This window comes from Dipodomys spectabilis, unplaced genomic scaffold (genome assembly GCF_019054845.1).
Source record: "Dipodomys spectabilis isolate Male_0828 unplaced genomic scaffold, ASM1905484v1 ptg000034l, whole genome shotgun sequence".
Lineage (NCBI taxonomy): Eukaryota > Metazoa > Chordata > Mammalia > Rodentia > Heteromyidae > Dipodomys > Dipodomys spectabilis.
In genome coordinates this window covers 4,193,189-4,209,650 of record NW_024870711.1, presented here as the reverse complement: position 1 = coordinate 4,209,650, position 16,462 = coordinate 4,193,189, and the positions used below count along the sequence as shown (strand labels likewise).

Sequence of the window (16,462 nt, the reverse complement as noted above, 5' to 3'; positions counted from 1 at the left end):
TTCCTGTCGGGGCTGGCTTTGAACTGCAGTTCTCAGATCTCAGACTCCTGAGTAGCTAGGATTACAGGTGTGAGCCACCAGCACCTGGCTCATTACCTTATTCATGTAATTCATGTAACTGTAACCCCTCTGTATAGTATCTTTACAATAAAAAATATATTAAAATAATAAAATAAAGCACACTTGACAGCAAGGCCAGTGGGAGATGGGAGGATCCTGACATCGAGGAAGAATCAGTGTATAAACCACTCTTTATGTCCCTGGCTTATTGATCCAGTGCTGATTAAGTTTTACCTTTGCTAATGAAAAGCAATGGGCATCCTGAACCTTACTGGATAGAAGAACAGACAAACCCGAATCAAGATGCCTAAGGAACCCCACAGTCCCTTTCTCATTATCAACTGGTTTTGTAAGTCATATCAACAAAGGCCAGAATAACACAGTTTATAGACTTCAAAGAATGACTTTATGACTACTGAAAAGAGACTTAGATAACATTTCTTTCTAATATCTGTGCACTCCATACATCCAGCCTTGTGACACGTAAGAGAACTCTCTGAAAATAAATTACACAATATACTAGAAGCTTAATGTATCTAAGTATACACTACATTCCACTACATTCTTTCTACTTCTATTTCTTATTCTCAAGGCTAATAAACCCTAATAATATACAATAATAATAATATATGTGAGGTCTTGAATAATAAAATATGTGAGGTCTTGAATTCTAATTTCCCTGATATCCCCACCAAAGGCTCCATCACAAAAAGAAAGAAAAACAGCCATTCTCCCAAAGCCCTCAAGAGTTAAGTTCCCTTATCACATTTATTTCACCAATCCAGCGTGACCAAATAGATCACAGGTGATGGAAAGCTCCGCAATGGGTAAAGATGCAGGTGTGATTTTTTTTAGGGTGAGACTTGGTTCCCTTGTCTCCATCCTGGGAGTATAAAGACAGGTAGCCCCACAAGTTACCCTTCTCACACCATGTGTTCACTCCTATCCTGGTCCTTGTGGGAGCTACTGGTGAGTTCCATGCTTAGTTTGGACCCTGTCTTCCCCGCACCAGGACAGCATGTGCTCTCTTGGTATGGCTGGGCCCATCCTGCCATTAAGCTCTTGAGGTTTCTGCCCTCCCTTATCTAACTCTCACCTCTAACCTTCTCCCTGAGCCTACCTCCACGCTAATCACTCATCTGATTCAGAGCTATGACCATAGTGCTTGGAAAGATAAGTAGAAGTTGTCCATGAAATACATCAGTCTGCATTTGGGTCCCATAAACCATGTAATGGCTCCAACATAATTCTTTTTAATATCAAATTCAAGGACAGATATTGGACATCTAACTATGCTGACTATACACTCTTGCGATTATGGAATCATATAGAAAGACTCCAACATGTGTATCTGGTTCAAATTCATACGTATCAATAAGATAGCTACATATGCAGCGAAGCTGAAAACTCATTGTTGTCTTAGATAATAGTCACACTTCTCTTCCCTTTCTTAAGGTCTCTGGGGCTACGACTTGTTGATCCTTACTGTAAAGATTTGCAGTATGGGAAAAGCTAGATGCAGCCAGGTCTACGCAGCTAGGACATATTTCTAGTTAGGTCAGGCCATTCCGACATTCTTTGAGAATCAACAAGTAAAACAAAATCGACAACTGAAAAGTTCACGGGAAGAACAGTCAGTGTGCAAGACAACCAAATTCTGAATGCATCCTATTGGCTGTCATCTGTGTCCCCATCTTGCGGTACCAAAAGGGAATTGTGTCCTCTAGAGTGTCTACGTAAATTGGCCAAGACATTTTGAACAACTTTACCCTGTGAGCCCAACGGACAACTTGCTTACAGTGTTTGGAGCACTAGGAAGGAAGCAGACACAGGTCTTTGGATCCACTCTGATAAGAGTGCAGCTAAAGTAACTTCTCCTTTCCCATCTCCACTCTAGCTGCTTTTCCTTTTGATGACCATAACAAGATCGTCGGGGGCTACACCTGTGCCCCCAACTCCGTGCCCTACCAGGTGTCTCTGAACTCTGGCTACCACTTCTGTGGTGGCTTCCTCATCAATGACCAGTGGGTGGTGTCTGCAGCCCACTGCTACAAGTCGTAAGTACCAGACAAAACATGGCTGAACCCATAGTCTGGATTTCTGGAAGGGTATGAGTCCTCCCTTAAGGCAAATATGCCAGTATAATTAAGAACCTGAGTTTTCTTTTTTTTGTTTTTGATTTTTTTTGTAAGATAATTTTTTTAGTGTGAAAATACTGTACAGAAGGGTTACAATTACATGGGCAAGATAATGAGTACATTTCTTATCAAGCATTGTAGCCCCCTCCTTTGTTTCCCCTTCCCATCCCATCCTCCCCCGTCCCCCCATCCAACCCTCCTCCCCCCTCCCCAAAGTTGTAAAGTTCATTTTTCCACATAACGACTTGTATATCTCATGGTTGCAATGGGTCCACCTGTATCTCTATTTAAACAATTTTTTTCCCTTCCCCTCCACAAATTATAACAACATCAAATACAGTGAAAGCAGGGGTTATACGGTGGGGGAGGGACATACAAAGCAAAAAAGAAATAATCTTATAAATGTGTTAGAAACAATCGCATGAAAGAAAAAAAACATTTGAATACATATCTTAGGGTTCATTTCCCTAACATCAACTTATCTGATCTTTTCTGCTTGACTCAGACATATACTACTTATTGCAAATAAGGGAAAACATGGTACTTAATGTTTCTTTGGGCCTCGCTTACTTCACTTACTATAATTTTTTCCAAGTCTTTCCATTTCCTAACAAATGGGGCAATGTCATTCTTTCTGATGGAGGCATAGAATTCCATTGTGTATATATACCCCATTTTCTTGATCCATTCATCTACTGAGGGGCATCTGGGTTGGTTCCATATCTTAGCCATGGTAAATAAGGCTGCAATAAACATAGTTATGCGGGTAGCTTTAGTGTGGTCTTATTTGTGAACATTTGGGTAAATGCTCGAAAGTGGGATTGCTGGGTCATAGGGGAGCTCTATGTGGAGTCTTTTGAGGAACTTCCATATTACTTTCCAAAGTGGTTGAACAAGTTTACACTCCCACCAACATGTAGTAAGGTTCCCTACTGTCCACATCCCCTCCAGCATCTGTTGTTATTAGAGTTCTTGTTTATAGCCATTCTAACTGGGTGAGGTGGTATCTCAATGTTGTTTTGATTTGCATTTCTTTTATGGCTAGAGAGGTTGAGCATTTTTCATGTGTCTATTGGCCATCCTTCTTTCCTCTTCAGAGAAGTTTCTCTTTAAGTCTTTAGCCCATTTATTTATTGGGCAGTTGTTTCTTTGTGGATTTGTTGTTGGGGGATTTAATTTTTTGAGTTCCAGGTATATTTTAGATATGAGACCCTTGTCTGTTGTATGGCTAGTGAAGATCTTCACCCAATCCTTGGGCTTTCTATTGATCTTGCTAGCTATGTCCTTTGCCATGCAAAAGCTCTGCAATTTCATGCAGTCCCATTTGTCCAACCTTTCTTTGATTTGTTGTGTTTCTGGGTCTCTATTAAGAAAATTTTGGCCTGTGCCAACAAGACCTAGGGTTTCTCCTATTCCATCCTGTAATGTTTTCAGAGTGTCTGATTTGACTCCGAGGTCTTTGATCCATTTGGAGTTGATTCTGGTGCAGGGTGATATATAAGGATCTAGCTTTAGTTTTCTACAGGTGTTTAACCAATTTTGCCAGCACCATTTACTAAAGAGGCTGTCTTTCTTCCATTCTATTTTTTTAGCTCCCTTATCAAAGATTAGATGGCTATAGGTCTGTAGGTTCATTTCTGGGTTTTCAATTCTATTCCTTCGGTCCTGAGGTCTGTTCTTGTGCCAGTACCAAGCTGTTTTGATTACTATGGCTTTAAAGTAGAGTTTGAAATTTGGTATTGATATTCCTCCAGCACTGTTCTTTCTGTTGAGGATCGTTTCTACTATTCGAGGTCTTTTATTAGAACCTGAGTTTTCTATGTAGGAAATAAAGTCCGAATTATGAAGGTGAAGGCTAGATACGTGTGACTTTTGAAAACTTTCTCCTTCTGTGCTCTTGCCACTGTGCTAGATGGGGCTGAGAATCATTGTCTGCAACAAGAGTTCTCCGAACAGCTGCCTAACCAGGAAGTGTGTGAACACAACAGATCTCTGGGCAGTTTGCCTTCCACTGTGTTTCATTCCATCTGAAATAGTGACTGAGAACTGAGTTTCTAACAAGACCCAGAGGATGCTGCAGCTGGTGTCAGAGTCACACCTGAGACCCAATACATACAGAGGTCGTTGTGGCCATAGTTACTTAGACAAGTCTCAGAGACTCAGGAGAATCATGATTCACTGTTTCCTGCCCACAGCCCTAGACAAAATGGACCGGTAGTTTTATATCAATCTCCAACTATAGCCCTTGACTTCATCCTTTCCCCAATACCAACCTCTGAAGCAGAACACACCTGTCACTCACACCAGCAGACAGCAAACACCCACCATCCATGTGCATTTTACTATTGTAGGTCCCTAGGGAGACAGAGAGAGAAAAAAATATACAGGCACCTCTGACTCCCAAAGCTGTTGGTTCAGACAACACCTTTTCCACATTATTTTTGGGCAGTGCAATGGTACAATACCAGGGCTTCATGCATGCTAGGCAAAGCACTCTACCACTAAGCTACATTCCCAGCCCTCAGTGTTAGTTTTATAAATATTATTTTCAGTTTAGTTTTATAAATATTATTTTCAATTCTTTGGCATTTGATCCATTTAAATCAGTTGCTGTGGAAATTTAAAATTTTGGAGGATCATGGTGCCTCATTATTCCATATTTGTTATGTGTCTCTGGAACTGACACATTGGCTTAGTTTTAACCTACCCTCTTCCTTAGGCTGCGGTATTTGCCAAGGTTTGGCAGCACCAATTCATACGGTTTCTTGTGACTGATGAGGAAAAGAGCCTAGTAGCAGAATGTCACCCAATGTGCTCAAGGCGCTGGGCTTGATCTGTAGTGGGAAGATGTTGATTTTCCTTCTCAGAAGGAAGGAAACAAACCATAACAACAATGCAACATATAAATCAACCAAATATGACCTTTATTAGCAAGCACAAAGAAACATTTACCACCACCACCACAACAAAAACAGATATAAGACAGTCATAGGTTATATAAAATAAGCTAAAATGTACAAGGTAAGTAAGAGAAAAATAAAAGGAAGACAAAACAGAATGAAAAAAAGAAATAGAAAATGTAAAAAAAAGAGAGAGAAGGTCCAGGTAGATTTAGAAATAATAAATAAGAAGGAAAAGAAAATTTTTAAAGGAGACACAAGAAAAAGAAGGATATAAAAATAATCCAGTGAAGACTTTAAAAGGAAGAGTAAGGGAAATGGAAATTAGAAAAAGAAAGAAGACTAAAATCTATATATTGGAAGAAGTGGTAGCATATTTGCTTTTGTCTGCAATCCTAGCTGTTTGGAAGACAGTTCAGGAAAGTTGCAGTCCCAAGTGACCACAGCAAAATGTCCACAAGGGACGATGCTAATCACAAATGTAAAGCTTTGTGTGGTGGCTCAAGAATGTCATATGAGCTGAGAAGGAAGCATAAATAGGAAGACCAAGGACCAGGCCAACCTGACCTTATGTGAAAAGGATGAGAACCTTTCTGAAAAGGGACAAAACTAAAAGGCTTGATGACTTAAATAGTACTGCTTCTACCCCAAGTGCAAGCCCTGAGTTCATATTCAGCACTGCCAAAAATAAAAAATGGAAAAAGGAAGTGCATAGGTATGTCAGCCTGTAGTTCAAGAACTGAATTAACTTAAGAGTATCAACTGTGCAACTTGTGTTCCAGGAACTTAGGAGGAAATATATGAAGGAGTGACACTGTCCAAAAGAGAAATGGATGCATGACTGGAAGTATGAAATTCTAACATCTCTGTAAACACCTTAATAATAATAAAGTTAGGAGCTGGGAAGGTGGCTCAGTGGTAGAGCGCTTGCCTTGCATGCCTGAGGCCCTGGGTTCGATTCCTCAGCACCACATAAGCAAAAAGAAAAAAGCCAGAAGTGGCGTTGTGGCTCAAGTGGTAGAGCGCTAGCCTTGAGCTGAAGAGCTGAGGGACAGTGCCCAGGCCCAGAGTTCAGGCCCCACGACAGGACCCCCCCCCCCCAAAATAGTGAAGTTATAGATAAAAGTTAATATCATTGTGAGTTCTATTCCAGCCAGAGTGCAGACCAAGTTTAAAGGAAGCCTAAGCTATGTAGTCAGATAAAAGAAAGGAGGAGGAGGAAAAAGAGAAATAAAAAGAGTCAATGAGAGGGAGAGACAAAAGATAAAGGGAAAGCAAAAACAATCTAAGCAGAAGATGACCAAAAGTCAGAATGTACAACAAAAAACACAGCATCTTTCCTCCCAGAGGAAGTCAGCAATTCAGAGCAGAAGTGGCATTTTTTGACCTATGTGAAAATAGATCATCTTTCTATTAACTCTTTTCCTATGTGCCCATTGGAGAGAGAATGGGTTGTGAAATATTTTCAAGTCAAGAGTGCAAAGAGAGTCAGATGTAATCATTCTCAGCTGCCCAGTTCCTAGGACCTAAAAGAACTTAAAATTTCTCCAGAAAACATTGAGTCTGGTTTATTTCCTCTGTCACATTTATGGATACACTCAGGATGGTGCCAATGACTTAGTCTGGATATGGTCCCCTCTAAAAATGTCAGAAATACTGTGGGCTCAATACCTTTCAAATGAAAAGGCAGCACCTTTGTACTGCACCTTTGTTGTACATACTCCCCCACCTGCAATTCTGGTATTCTTCACAGGTCTAGGAGATAATCATGGCTTGGAATTATTTATTCCACCTCTTCCAGTGGTTCCTCAGTTTGTGGTTCTAAGTAGAAGGTGACCATGGTCCTTTCAGATTCCCAGCATGGCCTCCCAGCACAGGGAGCTCTCAGGGCTTTTGTCTTGGTCCCTACTGAGCCTGGCTGTCCAGGCCATTTCCTGATCTCAGTGTGGCTTTGCTGAGCTGGATGACTAGACACAGGATAATGCCATGAGCTCAGACTCTAAAACAGTCAGGTCAGACAATAGTGCACCCCAATTCCAGTTGTGAAGAAGAGAGAACTTGGTGAGATGATTCCAGGTCTCCTGTATGTTTAGTCTGCACTTGTGCATGGTGCTAAGGTCTGTGCTGTGACTTGAGTTTCTGATTTCCTCCATTTTTGGTCTCTACTCAAATACTCCTCACTATTTCAATCCCATGGTCAGTGCTGGAGCACTCACTTCCCTCTGCTTGGTTCCATAACTGCTCACAATTAACCGCTGTATTTTTCACCATCTGCGAAGGGTCGCTGCTCTGCTGATTCTACTCCCAGAAAAGGCACTGAGTGCTGGGGATTTGTAAGATATCATCTTGTAGCCTCCCTCCAAATTTCCTCTTCTGAAGAAATTTGTGATGAGCTCAAAGATATCTACAAAAATAACTGTGTGGCAGTCATGAGGTTCTAAGCTGTAGGGGAACAGAAAAACAGAGACCATTGCTTTCATGGAATTTATGAGTGTCTAAGTGTACTATACTCACTGGTAAAGCTGGCCACTGATAGGAAGCAGAAAATAAATAAACATATCTCTAAAGAGCACATAATTATATATAAACATGTCATGCATATATGTTTGTATAATAATATCTTAGATCAGAACAAATTCAACAGATGTCATGGAAACAGAGAAAAGTCTAATTGTACTTGCAGACAACTGAAGAGACAATCCTCATATTTATTGTCTTGCAGGTATAAGCTAATTTTCTCATCTCTGCTTCCTACCTGTATACTGTAATAATAACTACCCTAAGAGTACAGAGTGAATTTCATGTAAACATATCTACATATAGCCAAGGAAGGAATATCGTGGAAGAGTGAGTGAAGGCAGATTGCTCAGGAGCAGGATGGCTGGAGTGGCTAGCCATATCCATCTGGTCACCTGAATGTAGTTGAGAGAAAAGGCAAGTAGGACTTTAAGTAGGATGGTGGCAGCTAGGAGGAAAGGCAGTAATGTTCACAAGAACAGGTGCAGAATAGATGGAGAAAAAACCCAAGGAAGTGGGTTCTTAGCCTTCCCTACATCAGTGTGTTCTGGGAATGAAGAAATTCCCACTATATTCACAGAAGGCAATGGTCTTGCCAACCAAGCCAGTATGTGTACAGAGAGCCACAGAATTACCAAAACTGAGAATACTACTCAACATGATATGTTTGTAAAGAAACCTTTCTTGATAGAATATTTATTTCTCCCCTATTACGGATACCATCTCTCCATCTGCTCTTAGGGGACATATCTCTCACCACCAGAACTCATTCAGGATGTTTTTCTGGGCAAAGGGATTGGGCAGAGAAGGCACAGACACCGACAGTGAGGACAGGTTTGCTTTATTGGCATAGTGACTGCAGAGGGCCAGAGGGTTTTCAGTTGGCAGCGATGGTGGCCTGGATCCAGTCCACGTAGTTGCACACTCTGGTGTACACTCCAGGATTGTCCTTCTGGGCACAGCCATAGCCCCAGGAGACGATTCCCTGGAGCTCTCCATTGCATACCACAGGGCCACCAGAGTCACCCTGGGGAGAGGAACAAGTTGCATGAGTACATGAAGAGTAATAGAGCAACTCACACTCAGAACTTAATACTTCATCCTGGACTAGCTTATAGCTCTCTCTTGGAGGTCCATTCTGTGCTCTTACTATGAAGAGGACATGCAGTCAAATGGGCCTTGCTCACTTGTCAATGGAGCCCTGCATGGTGCTGTAGCCATTCAGCATTGCAGAGGGAGGGGCTGAGCATGGTCAGGTGTGGTTGTGATGGGGAAGGACTGACTCACCTGGCAGGAGTCCTTGCCTCCCTCGATGAAGCCAGCACACACCATGTTGTTGGTGATCTGCCCAGGGTAGGCGGCTTCACACACACTCTGGCTCAGCAGGGGGGCATCCAGGCACTGCAGCTCATCTGGGTTGTTCACTTTGAAGGACACACGATGACAATAAAAGAGAAAAAAAAGGAGACATACCAAAATGTCAGACAGGCCAAATGAATGTGGGGTGAGTTACTGATAAACCCAAGATCTTAAGCAGTGCTGTGGAACCTTGGTTTGAGTTCCCCCAATGAGGGTTTCCGATTCTTATATTCTTATTTCAATAATTAATAGCAGCCCCTCTCTCTATGAGTTGTGTCTTGACAGTAACCATCAAATCACTTAGGACTGTATGACTGCATGACAAGGCCTAGTTTGTAACAGGACTTGGAATCTATTTGCAGACTGGAATCAAATAGGTTCCAACTGAGAGACATGCTAGGTTCTGGGAGACATGAGGACAGAAACATGCGGACATGTGAAGGGCTGTGCTCACCTCCAGAGCTCAGGGTGTTGCCCCAGCCAGAGATGAGGCACTGGGTGCCAGCAGGTGCACAGGAGGTGGGCAGAGCCACAGGGGCCACTTGGGAGTTGAGGGACACTGGGGAGGACAGCTTGATCAGCATGATGTCATTGTTCAGAGTCCATGAGTTGTATCTAGGGTGGCGGATGACCTTGCTGGAGGAGATAAACTGCTCACTTCCCTCTTGGACATTGATGTTATGTTCTCCCAGTCTCACCTGGATGCGGCTGTGGGGAAAAGGAAGCAAGGTGGAGCCTATTCTCCATTGCTCCAGACACCCCTGGTTGTTTGGCATGGAAGGGTTACAAAAACACATCTTAAGAGCAGTCCATCATCGTGGGTAAGAGCTGGTGTGCTAGTGTGAGTGACAGGTGTGTTCTCTTCAGAGGTTGGGGAAAGGGATGAAGTCTAGGGCTACAGTTGGAGATCAATAAGAAACTACTGTTCTAGAAGCTTTTCCCTCTATCTAGAGCTGTATATAGCAAACAGTCTTTGCTAAGTAACTATGGTAAAAAGAAAAACAACAAACCAGTTTCTGTGGGTTGTATTCATTAGGTCTCAAAGTGTGACTCTGAGACCAGCTGCAGCAACCTGTGGGTCCTTGTTAGAAATTTAATTCTCGGTCACTACCTCAAAGGGAATGAAATACAGCAGAAGGCAAACTGCCCAGAGACCTGTGTGTTCACATACCTCCTGGTGTACTATATAAGTAGACTTATAGTACTGAGAACTCTTGTTGGAGACAATGATTCTCAGCCCTATGTTGCACCGTGGCAAGCGCAGAATCAGAAAGGCTTTAAAAATCACAAATGTTTCGCCTTCACCTTCATAACTTGGAGTTGTTCCTGAATAGAAAACTCAGGTGTTTCATTATACTGGCATATTTTCCTTGCCAGAGTCCCCGCCTGGTTCTTCTCATAGCACATAGCTTTGCTGTATTTGTGACCAGCATCCCTTGTGTGTTGGTTTGGGGTGCGGGAAGCTTCCTAGTCCGTGTCTCTTCTCACCCCCAGCTGCACTAATCGGTTGTTGCTCTTACCTTAGTGTCCTTTCTATCACTTCTCATGCTCAACCTGCAGCCCTTCCCTGGAAGGACCCACACCCTTGCAGAAACCAGACTGTGGGTTTAGCCATGTGTTGTCTGGTACTTACGACTTGTAGCAGTGGGCTGCAGACACCACCCACTGGTCATTGATGAGGGAGCCTCCGCAGAAGTGGTAGCCAGAGTTCAGGGACACCTGGTAGGGCACAGAGTTGGGGGCACAGGTGTATCCCCCGACGATCTTGTCATCGTCATCAGGAGGAAAAGCAGCTTCGGTGGAGATAAGAAGGAAGAAGTCAGCTCAGCAGGATTATGGAATATATATCCCTCAGGCCAGTGGCTGAGTCCTAATTAGTATTTCTATTGAGTACGGGGCCTAGAGTCAATCTAAGGGCATTTTAGATTTTATTCGTCCAAAGAGCCTGGGACAACAATTAACACCATAGAACTTCAATAACTTCTAAAGTCACAGGATGTCGATAAAAGGAGAGGCCCCTGAATGCAGGCAATAAGATAAGATCAGAAATTGCTGGTCTCAGTCACTGAGCTCTTCCTCAGCCATTAGATAGAATACTCATTCATCCCAAATCTATTACTCTTGTCTTTTTTAGTTCTCAGCTTTCAGGATGGTTTGCCATAACTAGGAAAATGTCCAGGCTGAGTGTTTCTGGTAATATCTGGCTCTTCTGAGATGTGTGCAGGGAGGGCAAATTTGAAACCATCACTTACAATCTCTTAGGCTGGACAAGGTAAAGTACTGATAATGGCCAAAAGAACAGTCATTCTTAAAGTAGACTGCACACCTGGGAATCTTAATATCACCTGGGTTGATTGAGACGCAATGTACTTGCTGAGCCCTAGATATATGAAGAGAGACTCTAGGGCTGGTCTATGGCAGGAATACTTTTTTTTAGCCTAGTTCCCTAGTTTCCCTTGTTCTACTTAAGATTAAATATTTATTTTGGTTCTATCCCATAGCCTCTGGAGAGAAGCGGTATAAAACATTTATGAGCCGATCAGATGGCTCCTTTCTAGTTCCCCTGAAAATAATTCTTATTTGGATAAAGAGTATAAATTGGAGAAGAAGCAAGGAGAATGCAAGACAGTGGCGGCTTATGGAGAAACCAGGAAGGCAAGAAGCAGAGATTCTGGCTAGCAAAAAGGAGTTCAGGAAGATGCAGTAGTGATGGCTTTGGTCTTCCTATATTATGGAGGAAAAGCAAGGTAAGAACTCACCAGCTATGCCAACAACAGCTAAGATCAAGAGAGTCCTCATGATGGCAGAAATGTAAGTAGGCATTGTGGAGAGCTGGGTTTTTTTATATCTCCTGGGAGAGGGTAGGGCATGTAAGATGAGGGTCACATTGTTCCCTCCACAAACACACCTGCATCTTTTCCCATGCCCTTTTTGAAAATCAGTTCCGCTGTAGTTGGCCACTCTGTGTGACATATGGGTGGTAAGAAAACTTCTAAGGTCAGAGAACAGGAGCACCTAATTTCCGGAAGATGACTGGGATGGGAGAACAGAAAGACAACACACGCCCACATGGATGGGCTTCGTGTGGCATAAGACATGAGAGTTGGGAGGAAAGAAATGCCAGGGACACAAAGGAATCCTCTTTGTACAATTGATGCAACGTACTTTGACACTGGACTGAGACTGTTAACAAGCTTGGCTTGTTACCTTGGCTTATATCTGAGAATGAAGACTCTTCCCAAAAATGTGTCCCACGGAGGAGGAAGCTCATAGCCAAAGGTGTGAAATCCACAGTGACAGCATCAAGACACGATGAAGCGGGTGATGAAGAATTTCTTAGGAGTTGGGAATGTCTGTCCCTCTCCTGCTCACAAAAGCTCCTGGGCGACATTGCTCATAAAGGGATTTGAAGGTTAAGCAGAAGCTAAGTGAACAAGGTAGTGTGGCAGAAGGCCTCTGCCATGTTCCTCCTCTTCCTCAATGTTCCAAGATTTGCGCTCTCATTGTTCAGTGTGTCACCTGTCCTTTACAAGCAGCTTCGTGGTTGCCATAACAACCTGCATTAAAGATGCTGAAAACTGTCCTCCATGTTAGGAGCTACATAGGACGGATCATCCCCGTCACTCCGAGTGAGGATCAAGAGAGAGCAGAGTCATGGTGGAACTCACTATAGAGAGTAACCATTCCGAAGAAGTGGGACAAAGTGGTACAAGCCCAACTTCCAACCTCATAATGGGCTTGGAGATGGCAATAGGGCTGGAGAATGAGGAAAGTAGAATCTAGAATGGACTGGGGAGGATGCCAATATGCAGATGCCAATAGAGAAACATGTGGGACCACCCAGAGCCCAGCATGGCTTATCAGCGGCTCCACACAAGAGATCCACCGCTTAGAGCTCTCACCTCTGCACCCTGTACACATGCAGCGTCTGGGGCCAGATACCTAAGAGAGAATACACGTACTTGTATTGCCACTGAAAACTTTTCAAGGGTTTTCACACAGTTAAGAGTAGTATGCTGCCTTTGCTTTGGGTTGAACTTATTTGATCTTTTTTCTAAACTCCTTTTATTTCTGGGGTATGCAGAAGGGAATTATTTCGACACACAATGGGGGAGACCCAATTCTTTCCCAGAAAAATATGGAAAATGGCCATCTGCCTCAAGACAGCATGAAGGCATGAAAAGTTTTTATGAAGTATGGGATTTGTTGCAGGTGGCTCTAAAAGGTTTGCTCAGGAACAAGCTAGAGGTCTCCAGAGGGCAAACCATATCTGTTTTCCTCTAGGCATTTTCCTGGCAGGTATAGACCATGGAATTAATATTCCACCTGTACTTGTATCAGAACCTTAGTTTTTCCATAACTGAATTGTTTCATCAATGTTTTAAACAAGGACATACTTCTCCGGGCTTCCCGGCAGCTAGCAGTGTCTGAGGAAGTCAGTTTGTGGCTCTTGAATTATGAGTGATTTTTCTGTGATATCATTAAACATGCTGCTGTGCTGTTTCCATTCTGTGGAGTGTCCACACAGCTACCACTTCAGAGGAAGACAGACTTTTGCCCTAGCGTCTGTACATTCCAGTGTGCCCTGGAATCGTGGTTTGGTTGGAGGGGGAGAGGAAGTGACTCTTGGACAAGAGTAGGAAATCATTTGGGAGAAAGAGATGGTTGTCTGTCTTTGTGTTTTTTTCATTAAGCTTGATCTGTCTTCCTCTGTTATTTTTCCCCTACTTATCTGACATCAGACTGTAAGGAAACACCTTATAGGCAGAGATACAGTTAGATTGTAGCAGTTAGCTACAATTGATTGACACAGCACATACTCTAGACTCAGATGAGTAGGTTGATTCCCTGCTTACAGGTTATCGATAACTACACAGTTTCTGATAATGTTCATTCTGATCTGTCTATTTCTCTGGGTATTTCTTGAGAAATTCTCCTGGCTTCCAGTATATGCCTGGCATATCACACCCTGTCCTTCAATTATGACCACAGTGAATAGTATCCCTGTGCTTATTCCGCATCAAACATCATTTTATTATTACAATGACATTGTGATTCTCGTTTCACAGATGTTCAAATAAGGTTTATAACAGGTAGAATAATTTGCTCCATTTTGAGCAGAGGGAAGTTGAAAAGATGAGATTCAGGCAAGGTAGGTCCACTCCGGGTCTGTGTGTTTCAGCATCCATCATTCTGCTCGGCTTCCTCTCATCTGATCCTTAATGGTCTCTCACCAAGGTGGTCTGTAAGACATACTGTTGCTGACTTGACTTTTCCAGAGACCCCTGCATAGAGAATACAAGATGACCTCTGAGCATTTCCCTCTCATAACTACCTTCGTTTCCCATGTCGCCACTCAGTATAGTTATTCTGGCAGAAAAGGAATCCTTTTAAGATTTCACCTCACTGTTGCTTTTAAGTATATCTACTTAAATACCCCCAGACCAGGATTTTCTCTTCAGCTTTTACTTAACTCCTGCTTTGGCCCCATTTTATCAGTCTATAACCAGTTTGTAAAACTCCAGGCTCTCTTCCATATTTTCTTTTCTAACCCACATGCTTCCTCCTACATTCTGCTGGGATGGGGAACAGAAGCAAAGCGAAGCGTCTACTGCTGCAATTGAGCTTCTTTCACCTGAAGAGATGAGGTTTATAAGAAGAGAGAGTGTCCAGGAGCCTAGACATCCTCTGGCTCTATGGTTTTCAATGTACCTGATTTGAGCGATAGCTGGTTTGGGTAGCAAGCATACTGTTCAAAGGTCTCATGTCCCCAGGAGAGGAAATAACCAAAGCAAACCTGAGCAGTAAGAGCAAGGCTAGAGGAAGCACAACACCCAAACTGAAAATATACTACAAAATCATAGTGGAAAAGGCCGTATAATACCCGGTCCCCCATATGGAATCACAGATGAGCAGAATAGAAGAGGCAAAAATAACTCATACAGCCACAGCTGATTTTTTTAAACAGAGCTGCCAAAAAGATACACTGCAGAAAAGAAAACTTCTTCCCCAAATGGGATTTTATCAAATCAAAATGCATCTGCACATGGAATGAAGCAGCCACGTCTCTCACGAGCCACTCGGCAAACACCATCTTCTCTGAAGGGCAGCAGCAATGGGAAGGCCGGCGCTTTCAGACAGCTGTGTACATTGTTTAGGACTCATGACCTGGACTTCAGCCACACAGAGGGTGGAAAGTTGGTTGCAGCACAGACCCTAGGACTGTGGCAAGGTACAGATGGGGAGAGAGGCCAAAAGGAAATTAACACAGAAACAAAATGAGCCCAGGACCCACCCCCATGTAGGAATGTAGCCAAGTCCTCTCTAATACCCAGTGTTGGCATCTGATTAGAGATCAGGCTATGGACCCTCCGGAGGTGGGATTTTTCACTATCTTTTTTTTTTTTTTTTGCATAGATTTCCAGGGCAAACAAATGCGGCTTTCAAAGGTTGCAAGGCAGTGTGAGCCATGAGAGAGAAGCAGAGGTCGGGACAGTGGTATGTATCATCTTCCGTTTCACTAAATTATTACTTTTCCTTTTCCTAAAGTTCTATGAAACAAACCCCCATGAAAAAGTCTTGATAGAAAAGGCCACTGTGAAAATCTCAGACTCCTAAAGAACTCGACAACTCCGTGCTTGTCATGTCCTCATGTAACAAATGTGTCCAACACAATATTTCTATTTGATCTTCCTGTCCAATGCATTAAACTTGAGAGGAATGTCTTTGTGCCCCTGACTATATGTATTACACACACTTTTCTTCCTCTCCTGGGGGAAGCAGGACCTTGAACAGCCATGCTAACTACTAGCCCCAATCATTGCTCAGCATAAGATAAAGCAATGCACATGAATTCAGAAGGGGTTGAAGGGCCCTGCCCATCCACACCCCTTGGTCTCATCTCTTCATGCTAAAGTGGCCCCACTGGGTAAGTGGAGGCTTTGCCTTCCTGTGTTCACCATGCCAGCATCCTCTCAAGAACCAGCTCTTCTCCCTCTCTGTGCTGAGAAGAAAAGTTTCCTCATCACCTACAGTTCACCAGGCCATAGCAGTGGTGATGCCTCCTCTCAGATTGGAAATGCACAGGTGCTTTGTTGTTGTTACTTTGTTTCTGTAAGGAGTGTTGAGCACACAGTATCCTACAATAAGGGAGATCTGGCTAGAACTGTCATGAGTTCTATTCAAGTCACCCTGGGAATAGGATTGTTTTCAACAAGATAGCCCGGCATGTCAGGCCACCCCTGAGGTACAAAATCCAAGGAGGGTTACTCTCTGGGCAGCCTCAGTGATGGTTTGCAAGTGAGGTTCCATCCATAGAGGGCAGGATTTCTTGTCTTAGAACTCTCCAAAAATGCCAGGCCTCTGTTATGATGTTCTGCATATCTGTAAGACTTCTTTATACAATGTGAGCGTGTGAGTACTGTCTTACAATTCCCAGGTGATTAATACAATGGTAGCCTGAGATACAGAACTGCAGTGATAGCCAGG

At 43.1% G+C, this 16,462-nt stretch overlaps 2 protein-coding genes and 1 gene segment (V, D, J or C); 1 reads left to right on the top strand and 2 right to left on the bottom strand.

Annotated features, from left to right (window-relative positions):
• Positions 1-16,462, bottom strand: part of LOC122105764 — a 152,857-nt gene that overhangs the window by 108,560 nt on the left and 27,835 nt on the right.
• LOC122105767 (cationic trypsin-3) overlaps positions 2,049-16,462 on the top strand; it is a 229,544-nt gene continuing 215,130 nt past the window's right edge. Inside the window, exon 1 of the mRNA XM_042677066.1 lies at positions 2,049-2,117. The gene's annotated coding sequence lies outside the window, so the exon portion shown is untranslated. The remainder of the gene's footprint in view (positions 2,118-16,462) is intronic.
• On the bottom strand, positions 8,440-11,811 carry LOC122105766 (anionic trypsin-1-like). Its single transcript, XM_042677062.1, has 5 exons — positions 11,734-11,811; positions 10,608-10,767; positions 9,429-9,682; positions 8,903-9,039; positions 8,440-8,642 (listed from the first exon to the last, which is right to left on the bottom strand). The coding sequence occupies exons 1-5, from the start codon at positions 11,795-11,797 to the stop codon at positions 8,493-8,495; spliced, it is 765 nt and encodes a 254-aa protein (XP_042532996.1). The 5' UTR covers positions 11,798-11,811; the 3' UTR covers positions 8,440-8,492.